This window comes from Hylobates moloch, unplaced genomic scaffold (genome assembly GCF_009828535.3).
Source record: "Hylobates moloch isolate HMO894 unplaced genomic scaffold, HMol_V3 SCAFFOLD_1, whole genome shotgun sequence".
Lineage (NCBI taxonomy): Eukaryota > Metazoa > Chordata > Mammalia > Primates > Hylobatidae > Hylobates > Hylobates moloch.
Window position 1 is genome coordinate 184,569,485 of NW_026652276.1, and position 27,725 is coordinate 184,597,209.

The following is a 27,725-nucleotide window of genomic DNA, read 5'->3' on the forward strand; positions in this document are numbered from 1 at the left end:
ATGCAGCCATAAAAAATGATGAGTTCATGTCCTTTGTAGGGACATGGATGAAACTGGAAAACATCATTCTCAGTAAACTATAGCAAGGGCAAAATACCAAACACCACATATTCTCACTCATAGGTGGGAATTGAACAATGAGAACACATGGACACAGGAAGGGGAACATCACACACCAGGGACTGTTGTGGGGTGGGGGGAGGGGGGAGGGATAACATTAGGAGATATACCTAATGCTAAATGACGAGTTCATGGGTGCAGCAAACCAACATGGCACATGGATACATATGTAACAAACCTGCACTTTGTGCACACGTACCCTAAAACTTAATGTATAATAATAATAAAATAAAATAATAAAAAAAAGAACCTCATGCACTTGTTCAGACAGGTAAGGGAGATATTTTGAGGAAAGAGGGTCTTCTATTGCAGTTTATAGCTGGCTAGCACTGGATTTCCCTGGGCTGTAGTATATTTGCACACATATGACAAAGGCCAATCTTTTCTTTTTCTTACTACTTTTAGATTTAAGTCTTCCCTGAATTAATCTGTAATCAAGTAACTCCAAATGAGCTCTCATCAGCAAAGAGTGTTTACCTGATCCTCTATGCAGAATCTCAATACAAGAATACTAAATACAGTAGCATTTTAACTATATTCCATTTCAAGCTTCTATCTAATTTTCTTCCTAATATCACCTTAGGCCTCTTTTGTCATTACTGCACTCTAATTCTAGCTTATCTAATATCAGTGTTTAAAATTGCTCCCTCTCTAGACACATTTGCTTGAATATCTAAGCTCAATTCTTTCCTAGTTATTTCCTGTCTCTAACAATCTCCAGATACCTTTTAAATTTTGTCTTATTCTTCATTGGTATTTTGCAACAAACATCTCTCCGTTTAGTATCATCTGAGAACTTAATTAACTTGCTCTTTTCCCTCTGTTTTAGGTCAATGATGAGGACGTTAACATAGATACTACATTTGTTTCCCTGGAAGGTCATTGGAAACCCTTTCTCTTTCTACATATTAATACATGGCCAATTGTCTTTTATGATCCTCTGGCTAGTCTCTCTCCCACCTCCATTATATGGTAACACCCACATCCTTGTCAATTTGAAGTTTCTCAGTAACACTGCATGGGAAATGAGAAAAGTTATAGGCAAGTGACAGTGCTTTGTGTCCTTACAGTTCCTAACACCCAGGAGTATCAAAGTGGCATACACTTAAGCAATTCTTCATGAACTTTTCTCTGAAATAAATTAGGAAAATGCTAAATAAGAGTAACTTTATCTTCAGTTGGAGAAGCTGAGGTGGAGAAGCTGAGGTAGAGAAGCCAATCACATCAGAACTTTAATGAGTCAATCTGATTACTTTTGTCTTATACTTAATTTAAGGGGAGAATATTTATAATTTTAGAGTATTTATAATTTTTGTACATACATATATATGTACGTACAATAATGCTTCATTATTTGGACACAACTGAGCGACTGAATTTTCTACGTAAGGAAAATTTCCAGATGAATCCAGAAAACTGAATCTTATGCCATGAGCATAGCAAGAAAATCTTAAACATGGAGCACAAGTAATGTTGTATCAGGAAGATCTACAAGAAAAAGAGGAAAGCTTGAAGATTTTTCTCTGTATTTTTCTCTACTGTTCTAGTGTAACATGCCATTCTGACTCCTTAAATGAATCACAAGACATCTTCATTCTCTTATTTAAAGTTTTTCTTTTCCCCCAGAAGTTTTCCTAGAAACTCAAATCAATACCTATTAATCAATTTATTAACCATTTCCATATTCATGGACCCCACATGACAGTATTTTTAAGAGTTTCTTTTCTCATTTTCTTTCTCTACCTTTACATATAGTAGTAATCAACTTTGTGTGGTCATAGGAAGAGCATTGGTTAAGGGCCTGAATTGACTCAGGATAAGCCTGAGTTGCAATCCTGCACTTAATACTCTATGAACTATCTGTGTCAGGAGAAAACTATTTAAATGTGCCAAGCCTCTGATTCCTCATCTGCAAAATGGGCATAACACTGCTTATTTCATAAGACTGTTGTGAAGATTGAATTAGAAGAATGAGGCAATGAGCCTAGCAGAGTGGATGGCAACAGAGAGAGGACATTTAGAGAGTCACATATGCTTAAAGAAAATGAAAGATGAAAGATAGATCACCTGACAGATTTGTTCTGATTTGGAAGTTTATTCTGATTCACTTATGATTAAAGATTGAATTCTAGTTAGTGCTATACACTTAACAAATGCCTTTATTGGAAAGAATATAGTTATCTGCAAGTAAGCCTGTTCCAGAAAACCAAGAATATAACGTCATGGTTCATATACATCAATAAATCCAAATGAAACATCCCCATCTTCATCAGTATTCGAGGATCAGTGTTGTGGTCTTCAAGTGCTATGCTTCGCTGCTTTGGCCAGATTATTAGTATATGATGGAACAGATGGAGAGCAGAATGGTGGAGCTCAGCCCTCTGAGGGCCCAGAGGATCATAGAGTGAAGGTTCATCATGGTGTGATGAAAAGGGAAGTAGAAATCTTGGGTTCTACTGTGGGCTGTCACCATGTAGCTCTGTGACATAGAGCTCACCCCTCTCTGGGCCTCAGTTTCCTCATTTTTAAAGTGAGAGTTTAGGTCTTTCTAGCTACTATTAGAACTTGAAATTGTGCCAGGCCAAGAAAACTTTGCTCTTGTCAATACATCTATTTAGCAATGTTTCTAAAAAGATAGTATTATCCAAGCGAATTTATACACCTTTGTCCAGAGGAAGGGACAGTTGCAAAGTCAATTAGGGATGGAGGAAGGTACAGAAATAAACATGGGCAGTCTTAATACAGAAATATGTTGGAATCTTTGCTGTATAATTTTCCATTGTCAGCTTTCAGCTGTCCAACTGTCATTCAAGCAACTTTGTATACTGAAAATATTTGTTCATGAAAGTGATTGAATTTATAGAAGTGCAGACAAGTATTATAATAAGCTATCATAGAGCTATTTCTTGAGTCAATTTTGCTATGGAATTTTTTTCCATCTTTAAACATTTGAGAAATTCAGCTATCAGCCATATAATCATATGCTGTTTAATATTTAAACTTGTAAGGTTTTACACATAATGAATCAACAGTTTTACTCTTTCCAGGCAAATAAAATAAATCTTTGCTCATTGATGAGGCATCTAAGACAAGTAGCTGGGTGGACATCTTTAAGATGTAATCTTCCTCAGATTTAAAATCATAAGTGTGACTTGATGCATGAAACAAAAAGTAAATTATCTATGAAAATTTAAAAAGATGAGTATCATTATACTTCCTGCAATTTTATAATTTCAACACTTGATTTGCCAGTGATTCATACTTCTCCATCAAATACCGGACATTTTGACAATTTTTTATTTAAAAATAGAACTTCTACTTACAGATTAGCATTATGAGCTGTGAAAGTAATTCCTGAGATCTGGCAGAGGTGTACTAAAAGTGCTGTAAATAACAGTTTTGGTAGTCCCTTTTTAAGACAAATGTCTATCCCCCGAAGACTTTTTAAAATTGACACACTGAGGTGTGTTACTCTGAAAATCTCCATGAGAATGCAGCATTTCTTATAGACATGAATTGTCCAAGACTCTGTCCATTCCCAGCATTTGCTGTGCTGAAAAGGTCTGTGTAAATGGATTTGAACCAACAAAAATGTATTTCAAGGGTTTTTGATACTTAAATCCCTGATTACATCTTTCATTAAAAACACTTTTTAAGTTCAATCATGTACAATATCTAGCAAGTTAAACTGTTATATGTCAAGTCCTCTAAGATAGAAAAAAAAAAGGCACTTCTGATTGCTCTAGAGTTTTATCTTCATTTTCTTAACGTCAAATTAGCAAAAGAGGAATATAGCTTTCAAGACACGTTTCACTGGCCAGGCACCATGGCTCACGCCTATAACCCCAGCACTTCAGGAGGCCGAGGTGGGTGGATCGTTTGAGGTCAGGAGTTCAAGGCCAGCCTGGCCAACATGGTGAAACCCCAGCTCTACTAAACATACAAAAATTGGCTGGGCATGCTGGCATGCACCTGTAATCCCAGCTACTCAGGAGGCTGGAGCAGGAGAATCCCTTGAACCAAGGAGGCAGAGGCTGCAGTGAGCTGAGATCGTGCCACTGCACTCCAGCCTGAGCAACACAGTGAAACTCCATCTCAAAAAAAAAAGATAAGTCGCATTAAAAAGTGTTTAACGTAAGTAATCTTCTACTTTTCATAAAAATACAAAAACATCAATATGCACACAGTATCTCCCAAAAGAAAACAATGAGATTTATAGTGGTTATCCAGAACCATCTTTCTCTAGAAACACACACACACACACACACACACACGACTAAGGCCTTCCTTCAGGACTGATATAACATAGGTTCTACATGAAAATAATTTTATCTAACACTGCAACCATAATTCCAGGGATCTGTAAGACCAACATTCTCTATTCTCCTTTCAGTGGGCCTTGAGACACTTCTCCAAACTTGGGGATCATGTAAGCTACAACGACACTGATTTCTTGAAGATACACCCCATAATTGCTCCTTGAATCTTCCTCTTGGAATAGAACTGAAAACTCACAGACCATCATTTTGTAAAACAGCTCAGATTATTTTTCCTTGATTATATTTCTTTTTTTTCTTGAGACAGAGTCTTGCTGCGATGCCCAGGCTGGAGTGCAATGACGTGATCTTGGCTCACTGCAACCTCCACCTCCCAGGTTCAAGCGATTCTCCTGCCCCAGCCTCCCAAGTAGCTGAGACTGCAAGCATGCACCACCATGCCTCGCTGATTTTTGTGTTTTTAGTAGAGACAGGATTTCACCATATTGGCCAGACTGGTCTTGAACTCCTGACCTCAAGTGATCCGCCCACTTTGGCCTCCCAAAGTGCTGGGATTACAAGCATGACCCACCACGCTCAGCCCCTTGCTTATATTTCTTTATGTTTGTCTACACATTGATTCTGTTTTCCACTCTTCTGCTTACCATGTATACAATATCACAATTTATTCACATCAAGTTAGCATTTCACTCTGTAGAACAGTTTTGTGTCCCCCATAAACTTGAATATTACACTGTAAATCCTGACTTCTAGGTGATTTATAAATCCATGAATTGAGACCAAGGACAGGCAGATACCCCAAAGAGGAGGACAGGATCTAAATATGTGGCCAGGCCCTCTCTATTTGAGATAAGGCTCTGCTTTTAATTTAGCAAAAGCAGAGATGGAGGTGAAAAAGACTTTTACTCAGGTGAAAAGGACTTTAAAGGCTCTCCTAAATGGTAAAAGTTGTTAATATTAATCATGCTCACATTTGTGTTTGTACAAGAAACCATGATGTCAAAGAAGAAATCTGTAGGATTTCCTTTGTGAAAAGCTTAGTTATATTTATATTAAAATTTTACTTTCCCAGTGAAGACTAAATAGACTATAGAAGAAAAGGTGCAGTGGCTCATGCCTGTAATCCCAGCACTTTGGGAGGCTGAGGCGGGCAGATCACCTGAGGTCAGCAGTTTGAGGCAAGCCTGGCCAACAAGATGAAACCTCGTTTCTACTAAAAATACAAAAACTAGCGAGGCATGGTGGTGCGTGCCTGTAGTCCCAGCTTTTTGGGAGGCTGAGGCAGGAGAATTGCTTAAACCTGGGAGGCAGAGGTTGCAGTGAGCTGAGATCTGCAGTCCAGCCTGGGTGACAGAGTAAGACTCCATCTCAAAAAAAAAAAAAAAAAAAAAAGACAAGAAAAAAAGTGAATTTACATAATATAATAAAGCCAATTCTCATTTTTTTAAAAAGATCAATATGCAGGCACAATCACCTATCAATCACACTAGTGATTCCACTAACTTACATTATCTTATGTTACCTTACAAAAGAAAAAATGGGAATTTTATATTCAAAGTATACAGTTAAAAATAACAAAAGATTTTTTAAAAATATAAGTATCAGACTAAGAGGCTCACTCACTACTAATTAATACTAGTTAGTTGCAAGGCTATGCATTCCAGGGAGCTTTGGAAAAGAGACAGAATGTATTGCTTTTCAAATGAATTAGTGTGCCTTACAAAATAAACATTTAAAGGCATTTATTGAAATTCAACAATGAAACAGAAAATACTGCAAAATGAGAGACAATGTTTTCTTAATTAATGTGATGACTGAGTAATTAGAATAGTGATAGGAACTTGGCATTATCTTATGAGTAATTACGAAACATTATTATACAAGACTCTTAATGTAAAGTTGAAAAGTTAACTACTATTAGTCTTTGTGATACTGGCCTTGATACAAAAATCATATATAGTTTTATGCATATATCTTAGCTTTTAATTTTATCAGGTTGACTTCATAGTTAACCTTAACATAAAAATAACATACTTTCATAATGAAAAAAGCATTAGTTACAAGGTTGTTCTTCACAAAGCTGTACAATAGTGAGTACTGGAAACAAGCAAAATGTCCAGAAGTAAGAGACTGATTAAATACATTATAATACATCCACATAGAACTTGAGCCAGATGATGTGGTAGATGCATATTTATTGGAAAACACTCATAATGTAGAGTTTTTTTCAAGCTAGATTAGAAAATAGAATAGAACCCCAACTTTGTAAAAACTAAAATTGAACACACACATATTTATTGGGAAAACATTCATGTTACTTTTTTAAAAAAAAATCTAGATTAGAGAATAAAATGTATAAGAGAACCCCAGGTTTGTAAAAACTAAAATTCAACACACACATCTATCTAGAGAAATATACCCCAAGATACATACTGTTCTTATCTGTGGGATAGTGGAAATATGCATATGCATGTGCATATGTGCAGGTGTCAGTGTGACTGTGCGTCTCTGTACATGCATAAATATTTGCTTAGCTGTATTTGTATGTATATAGGCATTACTTTCATAATCAGAGGTAAAATTATTTTAAAACTCATTTTAAAATAAGTTTTACTGTCGTTTAAATATTAAAAATCAACCCTATTTATGACATATATTTACTGAAATTCTTTTAAATTATAAGTCTAAACTAAGACATTTTGCATCCTAACCCAAATGTGAAATACAGAAAGCCAAAAAAAAATAAAATTAGCTCAACACTTTTACAAAAAAAACAAAAACAAAACTCAGAAAGACACAATGTCTGAAACAGTTGGTAGTGGGTAAGTATATATTCCAGATATAATACAACCCTTGGATTAAACAACTTAACTTCTTAAATAAAAGCTCGATTGAGAGTTATCAAAGTGCAATATGGAATTGAAGTTACAGAATAAATACTCTTCAAGAGAAGTCTCTGATTCCCTTTGATGTTTGGAGAGGTCATCTCTTCATGCTCCAACTGAGCCATTTAGAAATCTTCCCTTACTATACATTTGTATGAGATATCTGATAGCAGAACAAATCTGAGATCCATAGAATGAAGTATTTATTTTGCTTTTCAAATAATGAAATGTTTCAAAAAATATTTCAAATAACGAAATATCTGAAAAGCAAAATATAACATTTAAAAATCAGGAATTATTTTCACTGATCAACCAGAATTAAAAATCACTGATCAGAATAAAAATCAGAAATCCTTTCACTGATGCCTTAGAGCAGTTATTCATGCTCTCAGTTTCTTTTAATAAGTTTCTATTTTCCCTAAGTCCACAAATATTGCTTTCTTAATATCCAAGATCTTTAAACAGAAATGAACACTAAACCCTTGCTCCTATTTATAAGTTCTGGTGATATATGGATATAGATTTAATTGTTCATTTACAAAATTATGCAATAATAAAATCTCTATAAAACTATCCATTTCAACATATCTTTAAAAAATTTATCCAGCATGGCATTTATTATAAACAAAGAAGTCTGAAAAATATCAGATATTTCATTTAATGTCTTAGGGTTAAATAGTACCATTTAAAATCCCCTAAGATAAATTAATTTGGATTTATTTATAAAATTATAAAAGTAGCAATAGCATTTCATTTTAACACCAGAAAATAATCAATGCCATAGTTGGTATGATACTTACAAGACTTGATGTTTTCACCTAATATGATTGTAAGGTACATTTTTCTTTTCCATCTTTCCCTCCCACACACAAATTCATTCCATGCCAAATCCCTTAAATTCCTCTTTTGAAGTTTAAAATTAATTCCCATGGTTACTTTTCAATAATCCTCCATCTTCTAAAAATGCAAAATATGTTTATGCTTTTTGAGAAATTAGATGAAATCCCAAATATCCTATGTGAGTATGTGCTATGCTTTTAAAAAGAAAAGCACTCATTCTTAAAAAAAAACAAACAAACTATTAATCAAGGAGTCTGATTCTATAATTATTAAGAACAAGGTAACAATTTGCTTTAAGTGTCCATTCATAATGTTAAATCAGTGTTAAATTACAAAGAATTTCCATGGAAATATACAAGACATCCAGCTTGATTCTAAATGAAATTCATTATGAACAGCTCTATTACACTGAATGGCAAATGCATTCTTAAAAATGAGGCACTTGATGTGTTATCCAGAACTGGGGTTGACAAGAAAATCACTTAGCTTCACTTTCTAATAATATTATAGCAAGTAACTGATAACAGCACACACACATACACACACACACACACATGCACACAGACACACACGTTTAATTTTGAAAGAAAAACTTTAAAGCATGTTTATCGAACCTTTACAAATTTTTTATTCATTTTTTAGTGTTTTACTTATCTGTTAAAAAATGTCATATCAAGAGTAATTTAAACAATACCGAACTTTTTAAATATAATGTTTTCTCTGTAGAAGGTTTTGCTGTTTCACAAGCTCATCTTGCCCTTACCATCAAAAGTCCATAACAACAGATGCTACAATAATTAAAAACCTATCACTATAGACTCTTCCATCACATTACAGACTAGGAAAATGAAGGAGGTTTATGGTTGTCCTTGTCTCACTTTATCCACCTCTTCGTGGTTGATATGTAGGCTTTAATGTGCATCCTTGCACCTCTCCTTCGGCAGGAAGCCTGTCTCTGGGGATCACTTGCAGAAAATAGGACATTGAGTCCATAATTAAAGTAATCTCTTTCCAGGCAGATGCTGCAGTTGGCTCTGTTATCACATATTACAAAAGGCATCTTGAGGGTTATAAAATGTGCAGCAAATAGCTTTGGAGATGAGAAACAGCAATTTTTCATCTAATTTTGATCCATAGACTTCTAAGTACTGTATTGCTACTTTTTGGTTTTGAGCCAAATAACTATTATGGTGCTGAGATGAGCCAGGCGGTAACCAAAATTAAAGAATACTTTAGCTTTTATCCTCAAAGTGAGAAAAGCTCTTTTGTAACCATCTTTGCACTTAGCAAATAAGGATGCCATCTCAAATCTGAGCATTAATGCCTGCAGGCGGATTTAGAAGAAAGGCTTATGTGGTTTAGCTTTACAGCCACACTTTCAATATATTTACTTAGGTTAAAACCAGGGATTGATTAAGGGACCTACCGTCTTTGCTCCTTTGCAACTACAGTGTTCATTTTTAATTAGAAGGCTTTTCACTGTTTATCTTTCCTATAAAAGTTAGGACATTGCTCTTTGAAATATATGTCAGCCTGGATAATGAATATGCTCATGCTATTCATAATCCATTCTATAAATACTAATAGTGGAAATACATGGAGGAGATTTGACTAACACATTTTTGTTTCCAGCTTTGAACTCGTCAATATGGATAACCAAAACCTCACTTTAATATTGTGAGACGCTAAAATAGAGATGGAAATAATAATTTTATTTCATATTTCTCAGTACTAAAGAAAACACTAATATGCACTGATTTAATTTTAAATAGGTTATCTTATAATTCCAGAAAATATGTGGCTTACATTTTTTCATTTCCTCAAATTGTTTTTCATTTAACTTTGTGATGACAAAGTTTTACATGAATTCAGGCCATCAATTTAAAAATATTATTAATATTAACCTTCTAAATTTTTTATTAGTCTAAATAGCATTCAAAAACCATAAAAATCTAATTTAACAATAAAAACATTTATACTCTAGCATGTTTAAACCTTCATAATATTTAGAAGAGGAATGTATGCAATGTCATTTGAATTAGTAAAGAAAAACTAACTGCAAATCAAAAATTCCAATTATTGATAAAATTTTGTTAAATTACCAAATTGGTATTTCCAGAGCACCTAAGATACTGTAATATAAAGCTAGCTGTCACCAGCACACACCTAAAGGTAGAAATGGCAGAGTATAAACTCTAATTCTATAACATAATCTTCTGGCATATTCATGCATTTTTCCACTCATGTAAGCATGTATTCATTCATCTATTAAACAACTAATGTTTAAAGAATTACTTTGCCCAAATATTTTCATAGTACTACCTGCAATCGAAGTACTAGAAATACATACTCAGTATTCTGCCACCTGAAAAACAGGTTTCAATTTTGTATGTTTCCTTCAGCTTTATCTACACGCAAGTTATTTTGTTCTTAGGTAATTGCCCTTTTATCCCTAATAATTTTTTACTTATTTTGTCTGATATTAATATAGTAACACTAGCTTACCTTTGGTTAGCACTTGCCTGGTAGGTTTTTTCCATCTCTGTACTTTCAATGTTTTTGAGCCATTATGTTTAGTTTTATCTCTTAGAAACAGCATACTGCTGTATTTTTGTAATTGGATTCTGAAAGTCACAGTGTTTTGCCTGGTGAATTTAATCTGTTTATATTTATTGTAACTGACAATTTACTTAAAATTATTTGTTATCTTATATTACATTTTATACTTCCATGATTTTTAAATTGACCCTTTTCCTTTATTCTGATGTTTTAACTAACTGTTCTTTAATCCTTTGCCCTTCCCCTCCCTATTTTGGAAGTTATAATTTTATTTCTGTTCTTTACATTTATATCTTTAACAGTCAGCTGAGCCCATAACCTTCTTGCAAAATAATTTGATGACATTAGAAAACTTTAATACTGATTTCCCTTTTCCTCCAAATTATACACTAATGTTGCTTCATGTATTTTAGTTATATGTTGCCTTTAAATTCTATCCTAAAATAATTACTGGTATATAAGTTATACATAAATTTATTTGCATGCTCAATGCTTAGAGTTTCTAATGTGCTTACTAATTTCTTTGCTCACTATTAATTATTGTATCATACCACAATTTCTTGTATCCTACACCTTCCTTCTGGGTTTGTTTTCTTTTTACTGAAGGGCATCCTTTAAAATTTTGCTTTAACATGGGCTATGTGCAGTAAAAATATCAAACTGTATTTTAAAATTATATCTTGTTTTGTTTTCACACTTGACTGATAATTTATCTAGGTACAGAACTCTAGGATGACAATTCACTTTGATATTGTTCCATTGTCTTCTGGCATCTTTTGTTGCTGATGAGACCACTGTCAGATTAAATTTATAGGTAATCTGTCTTTTCTATTTTGTCACCTTTGATGTTTTCTGTCTTTGATATACTGAAGGCTTATCATGACCTTTATCAGTACTAATTTATTTTATTTATCTTGCTTAGATAGAAAACACACACATCTTCCTTAGTTCTAGAAAAATTTCTGCCATTATCTCTTCAAATTTGTCTCATTATTTTTATTCTCTCCTTCTAAAACTTCAATTAGATGTTAATTTCTTCACTTGGAGTTCTGCACAGATTACTAATGTAAAGCTAGACTCCACATATTGAGGGTTTTATCTTCTTACAAGTAACTTATCTTGACTAAAGGCTCTACTGAGATGACAAACTTCTTTGCTGTTTTCCCAGTCAGGCTTCAATCAGTGGGCCCAGTTCCAGCTCCCTCTCCTTTCTTAACTCCTGCTGTCTTTTAAGAGGCTCCTGACAATAGCTCCAGGCCCCACATAGGTTAAAACTCCAGATCTAGGACCTAAATCAGGTTTAAGGGACCTGTAGGCCACCACAATGTCAGTTCCTATTTCTTGACCCAGCTTTGATATCTCTCCTTTCTTCTGGAAACCAGTGTTTTCACTTTCTTTCAAAACACTGTGTGTGTGTGTGTGTGTGTGTGTGTGTGTGTGTGTGTGTGTGTGTGTGTTTGCTTCATTTTAGCTAGAGTTGCTATTTTTTTTCAGTGGGAAGAATTTCTGCCATGCCAGTTCAGTCTTCCATGATTCCAGAAATCCTCTACAAACATACTTTTACGTGTCTGAAATTGTACCACAGAAACAAATATTTTATGTCACTTAATATTCCAAGCATCTCTCATTGCTATACTATCTTCATAAATACTAATTTTTAAAAGGAATACAGAGTGGTAGTATAGGATGGTGGTTTAAAGAACACATTTTGGATCAAAACACACCTGTCTTTGCGAGTTTTTGAAGTTCTTGCTTAAATAATAGGTGGTTCTAGGAGAGTAAAGGAACTTAGTAGGCTGCCTGGTACACCAGTACTCAATAATTAAAGTTTCTTTTTTTATTATTACTATTATTACCATCATTATCATAAAATGGAGTTTCAAATTCCATTAATGCCCATTTTCATATTAACAGTCTTCCAAGACTAGCTAATTTTTAATATTAGGTACATGACAGTAAGTTTTCATGTGTAAGGGCACATTTGAAAAGATGCAGAATCTAAAACCTTGTAGAGCAGGGAAGTGGAAGATCAGCAAGGGGAAAGAAGGGACTGAGATTCAGGCATGGGGCAGGCAGAGGAAAATGCCTTAGCCCAAGGCAGCCAAAGAGCAGCACTAAGTCCTGGGGACTGTAATGGATGATAACCAGAGGCAATTCTCACTTGTCATATTTGGCTACCATTGCCCATAAAATAAAAAACCATAGAAACTGTTGCACTAGCAAATAAAACTAAAAGGAAAAATTAGGTAACCAGCTCTTTACATAAAATTGTCTTATTTGGTGAGTTTAGAAGTTATGATGGTTCAAGTCCACGTAACAATGGCAAAAAACTTAGTTTTGCTTTCTTCCTTCTAAGTGTCCTTTGAATTGCATGGCTAATTTCTGTAAATGTCACAGTAATATTTGGGGAAAAGATAATTCAACGGATTATCTAATCTTCTGCTATACAACAGAACTTTCTGTAATAATGGAAATGTTCTATATTTGTGCTGTTCAATAAAATAGTCACTAGCCATATGTGGGTACGGAGAACTCAAAATGTGGCTGATACAACTAAGGAACTGAATTTTTTATTTAATTTTAATGAATTCAAACTTAAATAGCCACACATGGCTTATAGCTACCATGCTAGAAAGTATGGTTCTAAACAAATTTGAGAATGTGTGTATGTGTGTGTGCTATGGTTTAAATGTGTACCTCAAAGTTCATGTGTTGGAAACAATTCCCAATGCAACAGTGTTGAGAGGTAGGACCTTTAAGAAGTGATTTAGGTCACGACAGTTCTGCCCTCATGAATGGATTAATGCCATTATTGTGGGAGTAGAGTAGTTACCTCAGGAGTGGGTTCCTGATAAAAGGATGAGATGGGCTCCTTTCTTCTTTCAGGCATGCTCAGTTTCTGCCATGTGATGCCTTCCACCACGTTATGACACAGGAAGAAGTCCCTCACCAGATGCAGCCCCTTAATCTGGGACTTCCTAGTCTCCAGAACCATGAGCCAAAAATCTTCTATTGTTTATAAATGATCCTGTCTCAGGTATTGTTACAGAAGCACAAAACAGACTAAGACAGTGTGTGTGTGTGTGTGTGTGTGTGTGTGTGTGTACACATACATATCTACATATCTAAATAGGTCACAGAGGACAAAATAAGTTCTTTAAAAATTCTTATCTGAAAGAAGCAATCAGTTTTATTTCACACTTGTAATAAGGCCTTAATACACAGAGAGACTTTATTAAAAATAGAGCTTAATAATATGCTACTGCTAGTATCCAAATAAGTATACTGGCAAACCATAGAGCTGTTGCTGCCATGGGAAAAATTTATTCACCTGTTTCTCAGACGTCTTTGTCATCACTGTTTTTGACTGTGTAGGCAGTTTGGAAAAATGAAATTTCACACTTTTAAAACTGGTTTAATCAATTCTAGTAACAGGGAAATAACCCAAATCTATGCCCATATCTCATTTTAAACAATTTCTACTAGATTTAGAGAACTTCTAATAATTATAACAGATAAATATTTTATATTTACTGACTTTGGTCTTTTTGCTTTCACAAATGTTCTATGTGGTTTCAAGTAAGAAGTGCCAAGTACAACAGTAATCCCATCTTAACCACAAAGCCTTATAATAAGGAACATCTTGCAGATACCAAGTTCAGTCCATTTACTTGAGTGATCTCCGTAAGTTCTCACACCATTACATGAGATGAAAAGAAAGGAAGAGGTTGTTTTGCTATAGCTTTTTTTTTTTTTTTTTTTGCTTCTAGGCTCAACATCAGGATAAAACTAACATTTTTCTCTAAAAAATAAAAAAAAGCAGAGATTAAAGAAAGGAAGAAGAGCAAATCTGCTAACACAACTATTTGCTGCGGTATAAAATTTCATAGAAACAGGTACATCTTTGGACTCTCGTTAAAAAATATTTTATTACTGGAATTGAAAATTTTCCCATGGTAAGCAGTTCCACTTCTCTGACAGTCTTGATGCAAAGCAGCATCCTGTGGAGACTCCAGAAGATTCCCCTTATATAACCTGTGCTGTTTATACCATGACTTCTTAGAAGGAGGAAGAGACAGGAAAGGAGAAAAGAGGGGGGAAAATGAAGGGAATAGCTTTGCCCATTGAATATCTGTTAAAATAGATATGTTGTACAATTAATATAACAAAAATAATTTCTTCAAGCCTTCTTGGAGATTTACTGACATATTTTATCTCAACCATACTTCCTAAAATTAAAAATTAAATCCCTAGGAAGCATTCTGACTTCAAGCATTTGACCATTTGCCAAAGTGTTGATACATCAGAATACATATTAGTCCCTGAACTTACACTTTCTCATTGTTCAAGCCTAACTGGCTATTTAAATGTGATGAAAAACAGGGGCCTATGGGGAAGTGAGAACTATCAGTTAGGCTCCTAGCTATTTACCTTTAAGGCTAGACAATATTTCTTTTATCTTGCCATCTAGAGATATATTTTTGAGCAGCACAGACATTGTCTCAAGTTGGGAGATGTCTGCTTAGAAACAAAACCAGACTGTCAGAAAAAAAAAAAAAAAGACGTGATTTAAAAGAAAGATGAAATTTCTCCTTTAGAAAATAGCATATCCAGTTTTATCTCAGAGCATAGGTACAATCATTTCAGACTTAAATTGGAGATAATTTATTTTTGCAGTAAGCTATGTATAATCTAGAAAGTAAAAGAATATTTGTATGCATCCATTGTTGGCATCCTTATCCATAGGTAGGAATGCACTTCCAATAAACACACCCATGGGGGAATCCCTGATCTTATTTCAAATGTTTAAGTAACAAGGCAAATACATCTGTGATGTGTCCGTCTGATGAATGGAAATAAATGGGTAACCACACTGTATTTTCTGAAGAATTCTCTAGACAGTCTAGAATGGTTCTCATAAAAAATTAAAGGCATCTGAGATACACTCAAGGCAGCACTTCAAATCTCTGCATCTGTATTATTATTTTGAGCCTGGCAGGTGTTCAGAAACTGCTAGTGTCTTCAATTTTTAAAATGATTTTTTTTGCTTTCTTGTTTAGTGTACTTTAAGAAAACTACCCCTCTAGGACATACTTCCTTTAACATATCAAATGTTCAAATATGATCCTCCTATGTTCCTCTTTGCTGACCTAAGTTCATTATTTGTCCATGCTCAGTATCTTAAATAGAATATCTTGGTTCATTCTGTTTTCAGTTTTGAGAAAGTTCACATAATATTAAATCATCACTAATCTAGGCACAAATCTAATCTTCTTTTATGTTCCATTTTAATCCTAATATTATGCTAGTATCTCTGTCTAGACAGTTAAACCTAAACCTAATTGTGATGAAATTTGCCTGTAATTCACACATTCCCCACATGAAATCCCCTTGTGATGAAGGATAGGATATGATCAATATCCATATATCATACATATCAAGATCAAACCCATGTTCTTCACATTTCAGAATTTTAAAGTGGCACCTGTCATTACTTGAATGAATTCAATAATATTCCTATATTCATATAGAGATAGATTTCAAAAGCAGATAGGAAACACATGCGGGCCACCTTGAAAAGTTAGAGAGATTCCGATACCATATTGCAAACTCTTAATTTTTGTTGTATGACTATTGTATTTTACCATGATAAAATAGACAAGTGATCATTTTAAAGGCAACTGGAGTGAAGTAGTGAAAATCACCTGCTTTGAAACCAGACTGCCTTTGAATCCAGGCTGTGTCACTCACTAGGTGAGTTACCTTAGGCAAGTGATTTAACATTTCTGTCCTTCAGTTTCCTCATCTGCAAATTGAGATAATAATAGTACCGACTTTACAGAATCACTGAGGATTAAATGGATTAAAAGAGGTAAATAGAAAAGTGGCTGGCACATTGTAAATTTTCAAAAATATTATTAATGTTGTAGTTGTTATTTTACAACCCTCTTTCCCTGGTAGTTTCTTGCTAATTTTTAGGGTTAGATGGTTTGGAGATTGACTTTCTTTCTTCTTTGCTTCCTTCCCTCTTTCCCTCCTTCCTCCTCTCCCCTCCTCCTCCTTCTCCTTCTTCTTTCCTTTCTCCAGACCCCTTGGGACTTGGGGGTAGGGGATTTATATCCAAGAAATTTGGATAATTAAGTGCCTCTTTTAAATTGAGACTTACTAGTCACTAAAGACTATAATTAGATATAAAAGTAAAAACAAACTATATTGCCACAGGATCTGAATACCCAGCAAATCTTGAAGTAAAATTAACACTTAAAACATAAGTTTTATCAAGAGGTGTCATAAAAGTAATGATAAAATAATTTTGGTCATTTTCCTACATTTGTACCAGTATAGTCATCACTTTATCCTGCAATCATCCTCTCCTCTATGTCTCTCATTTGATTATTTTTAACAAGAAAGGCCATAAACAGGCAGCCCAAATGACTATGTGGCTAAGTGGTTTACCAATAAAACACAGTTTATTCAGACAACACGCCTCTTACTCTTCACTGGGAAAGGCACACACAGCACATTATATAATCATCTTGAATTTCAGTTCAAATGCTTCCTAATTCTTACTATGAGATTTTTAAAAAAGGATTTTAAATAGGTAACTAGGGTTTCAAAAATCACAGAGTTTGCATCATACATTGGCTGTACTAAAATGAGATTACAGAATTGACTGTAGTGTCAATTCAGTTGCTAGCTTTAGAAAGACCATGTAAATGGTAAATGATAAATGTTATTTTCTGGGTTTCTTCCAATACAATGCACCATCAATTGTAAGACGTTAAAAAATAAAGTAGACACTGCCAATTATAATTGTAGGATGCCATCAAATGTAAAATACAACCCTACTTCAGAGATGCCAAAAATGTAAAAAATATCAACAAAACTGTATCTTATAATCAATGAAATATAATATCATTATTAGTTACTAACAAATATTTATTGAGAGCATTCTATTGGTCTATAGTTCAGCATTAGAAACTATTAGGTATATAAAAATATTATACACAGTCCCTGACCTTAAAATCCAGTTAGTAAAAGAAAACAAGCATGTGGAAAATTAAATAATGGTATAAGTTAACTAATAATATCAAAAAGTCATACAGAATATACTACAAAATCATATAAGCATGGCTAAAGTTTAATTTCTAAGAAATAATCTTTCTTACCTTAAAAAGTAAAAGCCTTAATTTTTGAGGTTAATCAGAAAAGAGAATCATGGTATATTTACCTTCAAATGCCAGAGGCTGTGTTTTTTAGTTTAATATTTAAAATTAACATCGAATATTAGCAATCCTCTTCAAGGATTCCTGGGCACTTGCGAATTACAGATAGTAACTCATATATAGCTCTACTCAATATGTAATAAATATTACGGTAAAGAATAAAGGTAAAAAATGGCAAGAATTTAGTTCAGAAAATGTGAAATGAATTCCTTCAGTGGCCCATATTCGATTTTAACTTCTCCTGTACTCTCTCACAAACTGAGTAGGAAGAGATCAACAAAAGCATCTTGCCCACAAAGGAAGCAGCTACTCTATATAGGTTTCAACATTATCATGGCTTATGGGAAAAAGGACTTAACCATTTGTCAAGAATGTTAAAAAGTGCAAACTGCATCATCAAAATTTTATTGAGAGATATGGGTGAGGATGTGTGAACTTTTTTGTAGTCAGTAAAAACTCTGACTAAACTGTATTTTTCCAGCTAACTGCTAATAAAACAGTTTGAATTTAAGACTTAAAATACCTAAGTTATTTCTCAGAAGAAAATAGAGTTTTGTATCTCAAAAGCAATGAGATCATAAGCTATCAAGTATCATTCTTAAACAGATTCAATTAAAAACATATCTGTTTGGAAGTAGGCAGTTCTATATTGCTGATATAGATAAACTTTGTGTTTTGTCTTTCAAAAAAGCAACTTTTGTTTTAAATTAAGAAGTTATGCATGGCAAGAATTCAATTCATCCTTGCAAGTGCCAATATGAGTAAGAGAAAGCATACCAAAAGAGTCAGTGATCACTATTAAGTTAAAGGTAATGACAACATTGAACATCATATAATTCAAGGGAAATTTTCCTTGACATCTTATATATAAGACACTGTAGCAACTAGTAGAGAATCAAAAAGAAACAAGAATTTGTCCCTGTCCAGTCTAATAGAAAAGACAATAACTTAATTCAAATAAGTATATAGTAAAATATAATCAGCACTACCGTAGAGTTATAAGCAAAATGTGACTATACACATCAATTTTGTTGTTGATACCTTGGCAAGTTTTACAGAAGAGTTGGCATTTAAAACAGGTCTTGAAGAATAGGTAAGGTTTTAACAATTGAGGTTGAGATTGAAAAGCATTCCAGGCCAAGCAAAAGGCATGGAGAAAGACAGTTATAGAATCTGTAAGGGAATTGTGGGAAGGCCTGCCAGTTCGGGCTCCATCAGGAGGTGCGTGCCAAGGGAGATAAGAGAGAAGATAATAAACAAATACATTGGAAGAGCCTTCAAACCTATACCAAAGGTTTGGTCTTCAGAAAGGAGTTTTAGGCTTAGCCAAATTTTGAGTAATCAAGGCTGTACCTTCAGAAGATTAACTGGACAATAATATGTAGGATATACTGAAGGAAAAATGGGCCAGAGGTGAGCAGACAGACAAATTAGGAAGCTACTACAATCATCTTAGCAAAACGTGCTGGAAGGAAAATGTTCACTTATAAAAAAACTTTCTGAGGGAGAAAATGATGGGTTTAAATATCAACCAGTTATGTGAAATGAGTCTGATGTTGGCAGCTTGGGTAACTCAGAGGACAGGCAGAAACAGTATATATTTTAGTAATGTCTGACCCATAGAAACCCCAGACACTGAATTGTTTGTCATCAAGAGGAAAGAAAAGGCAGTGGTAAATTTTAGAGTACACAGGTTTTACGGGATTTTGTCTGAGCAGAAAGTCTGAATAGAAAACCATTCAAGATGCCTTCCAGCTCTATTTTGCTTGACTGCCCATAGAACAGCTGTTTCTGAACTGCCTTTGACTTTACACCATTGGCTTATTCATCTATTCGACAAATATTTACTGAGGGCTGATTGCATGCCAGGGATCGTTCTAGACAGTTGGGACAAATCAGTGAAGAAAAAAAAAAACTGAAAAAAAATTCTTGCCTTCAAGGGGCTTGCATTTCAGTAGGAAGTGACAAATGAGAAACAATGTTTGTAACTAAATAAGTGAAGGAAATCATGCATTAGAAGTTTAAAAATGCTATGGGGGGAAGAAGGAACCCTGAATAAGAAAGATGTGGCATGGTGACTGTGGGGTAGGGGTACGGGTTAGGGGTATAGTCTATATCAACAGATGTCATAGTCACAGCCTTGGAACCATAGTGTAGTGCTTATCTAAGGATGCTCTTGAGAACACTGTTCAGAATATCCTCTAGTTTCCTCTAAATGAAAGCACCTGGGAGAGCTGTTAGGTTCTACAGAGTACCTGACTTCTGGCCACCAGAAGTCAATTTCCTAACTGATCCCATTTTCTGCTTGGCAGTAATGGCCAGAAAGCTCAAAGCTAAATTTGTGGTCTTCTTCCAAAAGGTAGATAAGGCCTTATAGTATTTTGTAACCCGTTTTCACCATATTTTCTGAACATTCATTTTCCAATTGCCCTGATTTATTCAATTATTTTTGTCTTTTAAAAATTGATAATACTTATTGCATGTATTTATGGAGCACAATGTGATGTTTTCATATATGTTTACATTTGGGATGATTAAATCAAGCAAATTAACATATCCATTACATCATATATCTTTTTTTTGTGATGTGAATGTTTAAAATCTCTTTTAGCAATTTTGAGATATGCAATACATTAACTATAGTCACCATGCTGTGCAGATCTCCAAATTTACTTCTCCTAACTGATACTTGGTACCCTTTGAAAAATTTCTCCCTGTTCCCCATGTCCCCTAGCCTCCCGTCCCACCAATTCACTTACTTTTATTTTATTGTGTAATTTTGCCAGCTAAAATCCAATGTAGACCTTTGGAGGTACACATAAATGTGCAAAAATAAACTGCTAAATTTACTTTTTAAAAAAGTTTTTACCTTTTTTGGCAACAAAATTAGTGATTTTAATTAAGGTTAAACCTGTCAAAATAAAACACTTAAATAGTTACTCTATATGTAATCCCAAGAGAAGTCCTAAGTATTTGCCTTTTGTACATATTGCAGATACTTTGGGTACTTACATGAAATTCACACAGCCTGTGCCTGCAGGTGGAGCAATCCAGATGAAACTGAGGTTGGTTGTGGGCAGGTGACTCACGTGAGAGGCCACCACACTGCACATAAACTGGTTACCAAACTGATGGTCAGACATGATCCCTGAGAGAAGGGAAGGAGAGTTGTTACAAAGACAACAAAACAAAGATCTTCCTATCATGGCATCACAGTATTTTCTGAATATTTTTCTTTCATGTTAAGATTCTGTGCTATTTGGCTTCTCGATAAGTTATGTAATTTTTCACTTTTTATTGCTATAGGGAAATTAATCATTTAAAATATTATTGTTAAAGGAGTGACCTGCTGGAATCATTGCTATAATACTTGCTTTGCTTTGATTTTATTTATTGATCTTTGCCTATCACCAAAAACCACCAGGACCAACCTGCAGTTGAACAAGGTTAGGTTTATTGGAACTGTCTGCAGCAAGGGAGACCAAATACCATAGGGAGGTGGGAGGCATCTCAGTAAAAGGATGTCAGGAGAGGCTTGTAAAAATATTTAGGCTTGTGTTAGGTTATTTCAGATGGCAAGGTGATCAGGTTTGCCTGGGAAACTCCCCAGTCCTATTTGGGAGGTTTCAAGAAAAGGTCCTTTGCCTGTGGATTTGGGGCTATCACAAAGTAGAGGCAATCCTTTCACTGAGTATCTTAGTTTGTTGTTGTTGTTGTTTTAATCTCAGAGGCATGAAGAATGGGGTGAGGCTAAATCTGTGATTGGCAGAAAAGCAACAGCAGTCCTATTTGCATGGATGTGGATGCTGTCACTTTTGTGGTTTCCTTCATGTTCTTAGTCTTGTCCGTGTTCAGGTATGTTACAGAGTGGTCTTGTTTTTGCCTTATAACATCACAGTTATAAAGTGGTCTTGTCTAATGTCGATGTTCTGAGAATTGCTCACGTTCAAAATGAGAACATCATGGCCTAGCTGTGAACAGGTCAGCTCCAAGCTGAGCTATCAGGGAATGCTTTTCTTTTTTTTTAATAAGATGATTATCTTAGGTGTATCTCAGATATAAAATAGTAATAAATAACTCAACAATTAAAAAACAAACAACCTAATTAACAAATGGCCAAAAGACCTAAACAGACGCCTCACCAAAAATGATACACAGATGACAAATAATCATATGAAAATATATTCAGGATCATATGTCATTATGGAACTGCAAATTGAAACAATAATGAGATACCGCTACACACACATTAGAATGTCCCAAATCCGGAATACTGACACCACCAAATGCTGGTGAGGATGCAGAGCAAAAGAAACTCTCATTCATTGCTGGTGGGAATGCAAAATGGTACAGCCTCTTTGGAAGACAGTTTGGCAGTATTTTTACAAAACTAGACATATTTTTACCATATGATGAGCAGTTGTACTTCTTGGTACTTATCCAAGTGAACTGAAAACATATGTCTGACAAAAACCTGTACACGGATGTTTATAGCAGCTTTATTCATAATTGCCAAAAGTTGGAAGTAACCAAGATGTCCTTCAGTTGGTGAATGGATAATGTGGTACATCTAGACAATGGAATGTTATTCTGCACTAAAAAGAAATAATCTATGGAGCCATGCAAAGACATAAAGGAAACTTAATATGCATATTACCAAGTGAAAGAATCCAATCTGAAAAGGCTACATAGTGTATAATTCCAACTATATGACATTCTGGAAAAGGTAAAACTATGGAGACAATAAAAAATCAGGGGTTGCCAGGAGTTAAAGAGGGAGGTAGGATGAACAGAAAGGGCACAGTAATTTTGTTCTTAAGGGAACAAAACTACTCTGTATGATACTGTAATGGTGGATATGTGTCCTTATAAATTTGTCCAAACGCATAGAATGTACACACCAAGAGTGAACCCTACTGTAAACTAAGGACTTTGAGCAATAATGATGTGTTGATGTAGGTTCATTGATTGCACCAAATGTACCAAATGTACCACATTCTGAGGCAGGATGTTGACAGTAGGGAAGGTTTTTTTGTGTGTGGGGATAGTGGGTGTATGGCAACTCTGTGCTTTTTATTCAATTTTGCTGTGAACCTAAAGCTTCTCTAAAAAATAAGTTTATTATTTAAGAAATTACTAAAAGCATTGCCAGAAATGGGAATTCAAATTTTAAATTTCTCTCATTTATTGGCTTTGTGACCTTGGACAAATGATTTACTCTCTTTGAGATCCAGTTTTCTTGTCTGTAAAATGGAAATACCATGCGTTCGATACCTTAAAGTTGCTATAAGTAGTAAATGGCCCAATACATATGACAGCACCTAGTACCCTATCTGAAAACAGTGGTCTCTCATAAATCTTTATTTTCTTCCTGCTGATCAGAGTGATCTTTCTAAAATATAAACTTGTTCACACTGTTAATATTTCTCTTTACAAAAATCTCAATGACCCCCCTCCCCCCTTTTTTTTAATAGGCGGAGTCTCACTCTGTCACCCAGGCTAGAATGCAATGGTGCAACCTTGGCTCACTGCAACCTGCAATCTCTACCTCTTGGGTTCAAGTGATTCTCCTGCCTCAGCCTCCCCAGTAGCTGGGATTACAGGTGCCTGCCACCACAGCCAGCTAATTTTTTTTTGTATTTTTAGTAGAGTTGGGGTTTCACCATGTTGGCCAGGCTGGTTTTGAACTCCTGACCTCAAGTGATCCACCCACCTTGGCCTCCCCAAATGCTAGGATTATAGGCTTCAGCCACCGTGCCTGGCCAACCCCATATTGTTTGTAGCTGCACTGTCTAATATGGTAGCTGCTAGCCACAGCAATTATTCAAATTTAAATTAATTAAAATTTGATACAATCAAAAATTCAGCTCTTCAACTGCACTAGCCACATTCCACATGCTCAATAGCACATGTGGCTCATGGCTGCCACATTGGACAGCACAGAACAGAACATGTCCATCATCATAGAAAGCTCTATTGATGTCACTGGCCATCAGTAAGTTTCTGAATAGTGAAGACTCTGAATTTGCCTCTCACTGCCTTCTCCAACCTCAGCTTCAGCACTTCCCGCCCCCATGTCTTGCCGATCCTCTTGCACTTTGCACACCCAAAATACCAAATGAACCCTCCTCTATCTTCATACAAGCTGTACCCTCTACCTAAAATGCTCTCTCTCCTCAACTGCTCTCAACCACCTGACAGATCCTACATGAAGATTTGGCTCACTTTCTGCTTTTTCAAGCCTCTCCTGTCCACTTCCAAGCAAACCCAGGTAGCTGCTCCTATGGGTCCCCACTGAATCTTTTACTTAAACTCCAACACAGCACTTAGCCCAAGGCATTTGGAATGTTCTGCTTCTTAACTTTCTTTACTTCTTAAGCCCCTTAAAAGCACAAAGCAGGTCTACTAATCCACATTCCTCTAGCATCTGGTACCTTACACATAGTCAAACATTCATTTTTGTTACATTTTGGCCTTTGGTCTCTTGCTTTCCTTTGAAAGAACTCCTCAATCCCCAAGATTTAAAAAATATTCTCCTATGTTTTCTATCTACTATTTTATTTTCACATTGACATCTTTAATGTTTCTGAATGTTATTTTGTTGTGTGGTACAAAGTAAGCATTTGACTTTTTTCCCTAAATGGCCCTAGGTTTCCATCATTCTTCCCCTGGCATATCATGATTACTCTTCACAGGTCTCTCTGTCCTGTCTCACTCCCATGTTCCATCAAAATGATTTCTCTGAAAGGCATACATGATCATGTAAATCCCTGTGAAATCTCCTTAAATGGCTCCCATCAGATTCTAGAGAAATACAAACTTCTTAGCATCAGTTAGAAGGTTTGGGACAATCTGAGCCCTACTTGCTCTCCCTGTACACACTTACCATCCTTTGTGAACCAGCAATGCCATCACTCTCAAGCACTAGTGGCTGAGCCACCCTCACTCTCACCTCTAAGCACATGCTCTGCTTTCAACACAGCAGGCCCCGGACTTTTGCTCTCCTCCCACCCATCCTTCTTCTCTACTAGGCTAACTTGTATGTACTCTTCAAGGCAAGGCTCAATGTAGCCTCTGTTTAACACCAAACATTAAGAGAAGTCACTTACTATGCTAGGCCTAATGATACAATCAGACATGGCCCAGTCCTCAAAGACTTCCCTCACTGCCCCTCCCTCTCTCACTGCCCACTCACTGCCCACTCACTGCCCCTGCCCCATGTTTGGATAGGTGTCCTCCCTCTGTGGCATCAGAGCAGTTCATACATCCCTTTACCACAGCACTTGACCATCTCCCCAAGTTGTCCATGAGGGACACTGCTTTTAATCTTTGTATCCCAAGTGCCTGCCACAGTGTCTGACATATCACGGATTCTCAAGAAATATTTTCTGAATACAGAGAAACGGTAAAGACTTTAAAAAAAAAAAAAAAGAAAGAAAGAAAGGCCAGGTGTGGTGGATCACGCCTGTAATCCCAGCACTTTGGGAGGCCAAGGTGTGTGGATCATGAGGTCAGGAGATCGAGACCATCCTGGCTAACACGGCGAAACCCCGTCTCTACTAAAAATACAAAAAAAAATTAGTCGGATCTGGTGGCGGGTGCCTGTAGTCCCAGCTACTCGGGAGGCTGAGGCAGGAGAATGGCGTGAACCTGGGAGGCGGAGCTTGCAGTGAGCTGAGATCATGCCACTGCATTCCAACCTGGGCGACAGAGTGAGACTCCATCTCAAAAAAAAAAAAAAAAAAAAAAAGTAATTTCTGAATAAATACAACTTATAATACAAATTATTCATTCAGGAGCAGGACTGAAAAAAAAGACAACAGAAATTATAACACATATTTCACATTAACTAAATGCAATAGAATATTCTACAGTATAAAGTTGTTCAGAATAGGTCATAACTGGTCTAAAATATAGAAAAACAAATCTATGTTTTGATATATCCAAATGGTGTTCTTTTTCCCATGCAAGACTCTACATTTTTAAGCTGAATCCTGAGACAAAAATCATCAAACCAGAGAAATCACAAGGTTGGGGAGAATAAGAGAGTCCCAGGAAAATCACAGAGTGCCCAAGGAGACTCAACAGCATGACTCAGGAGCTGCCACTCCCCTCTGGTCAGGCGTAAAGCAGGGATCCGGTGTATGGAAAATGACAAGTCTGCAGGAGTCTCCCTGGCCAAAAAGGAAAACAAAGTCCTAGCCACAGTCCTGTGGGAAGGGAAACAAATCAAGCAAAATAAGGTTTCAGCATTATAGAACCTTAGTAACAGGAATCATGGTCAAATGCCTCCTGATTCCTCAAAACCCCTCTTCAAAAATGAGTCAATGTCTAGGCCACATATTACTTGACAACTTTATAAGTTGCTACCTTAACGCCCTTCCTTAGGTGAATATGCCATAGAAAGATATTCTTGCAATCTAACATTCCAGCATAGTTCTCCCAGTTGGCTGTCCAGTGGCACCAGGAGATTTAATAAATACTGTTACCCAGAGATTCTGAGTTAACTGTTTTGAAGTATGGTGTGGGTATTGAGATTTTTTAAAGCTCACCAAGCAATTCTAATGTATAGCCAATAATTTGCGTTAAAAATGTGCCTTAGTAAAATGTGTAGAATTCAGGGCTTAGAGTAATACTATTCATATCATTATGGTGTCAATGTACAGTTTGAAGACAGGCAACAATATCTTACATAATGTCTCTGGTAGTAACACAAAATAACCTATCCTCTCACTCACTAATCCTAAAACCATCCCAAACATGTTTTCTCTGGATCTTTCTATGCAACTTCAAACACTATGACTATACAGTGGTCTTTGCTTTTTTTTTTTTTTTTTTAACATAGAACACTGGCATATTATATTGCTACATATTGTAATTGGCATTTTCTTTGAGAACATGTAAACATCGGCCAGAGTTGCAACTGTTAGAAATCCATTTATATAAAATCAACCAGCAAGAATAAAATTATTTACAGAATTCCTATTTTGCATCAAACACTGTGTTAGGCTCTACAGAGGTATATAAGAATAGAGAACATAGTCCTTGCCCTGATATGACTTGAGCTGGGAAGAAATAACTGGAATAAACTAACATCTTAAATAAAGCAGCTAGAAAAGAAGTAAGTGCTACTTGGGTGGTATTGATAAAAAATACAATATAAGAGTGAAAACTTATTAATAAGGACAATTATAATAATCACAACTAATGCTTATTAGGCACTTACTATGACCTGGCACTACTCTAAGTGCTTCATAAATATTAACTTATTTAAGGCCCTTTATAACCCTATGAGGTAGAAGTGTTATGTTCTCCATTTTGCTAATTAAGACACTGAGAAAATGGGTGATATGGTTTGATACTGTGTCCCCACCCAAATGTCATGTTGAATTATAATTCCCAGGGTTGGGGGACAAACCTGGTGGGAGGTGACTGTATCATGGAGGTGGGTTTCCCCCTTGCTGTTCTTGTGATCGTGAGTTCTCACGAGATCTGGTTGTTTGAAAGTGTGTAACACTTCTCTCTCTCTCCTGCCGGTGATACAAAGACGTACTTGCTTCCCCTTCACCATCCACCATGATTGTAAGTTTTCCAAGGCCTCCCCAGGAGAAGCCTGCACAGCTTGTAGAACCATGAGCCAATTAAACCTATTTTCTTTATAAATTACCCAGTCTTGGGAAGTGAGGCGTGCCTCTGCCCGGCCGCCACCCCATCTAGGAAGTGAGGAGCGTCTCTGCCCGGCCGCCCCATCTGGGAAGTGGGGGGCGCCTCTGCCTGGCCACCCCATCTGGGAAGTGGGGGCGCCTCTGCCCGGCCAC

General features: G+C 35.7%; 1 protein-coding gene across 4 annotated transcripts in view; it reads right to left on the reverse strand.

Annotated features, from left to right (window-relative positions):
• Window positions 1-27,725, reverse strand: part of RELN (reelin) — a 543,089-nt gene that overhangs the window by 364,212 nt on the left and 151,152 nt on the right. For all 4 annotated transcript variants that reach the window (XM_058425556.1, XM_032761303.2, XM_032761302.2 and 1 more), the window contains exon 3: window positions 20,920-21,055. In XM_058425556.1, the coding sequence (XP_058281539.1) occupies window positions 20,920-21,055 (136 nt within the window). The remainder of the gene's footprint in view (window positions 1-20,919; window positions 21,056-27,725) is intronic.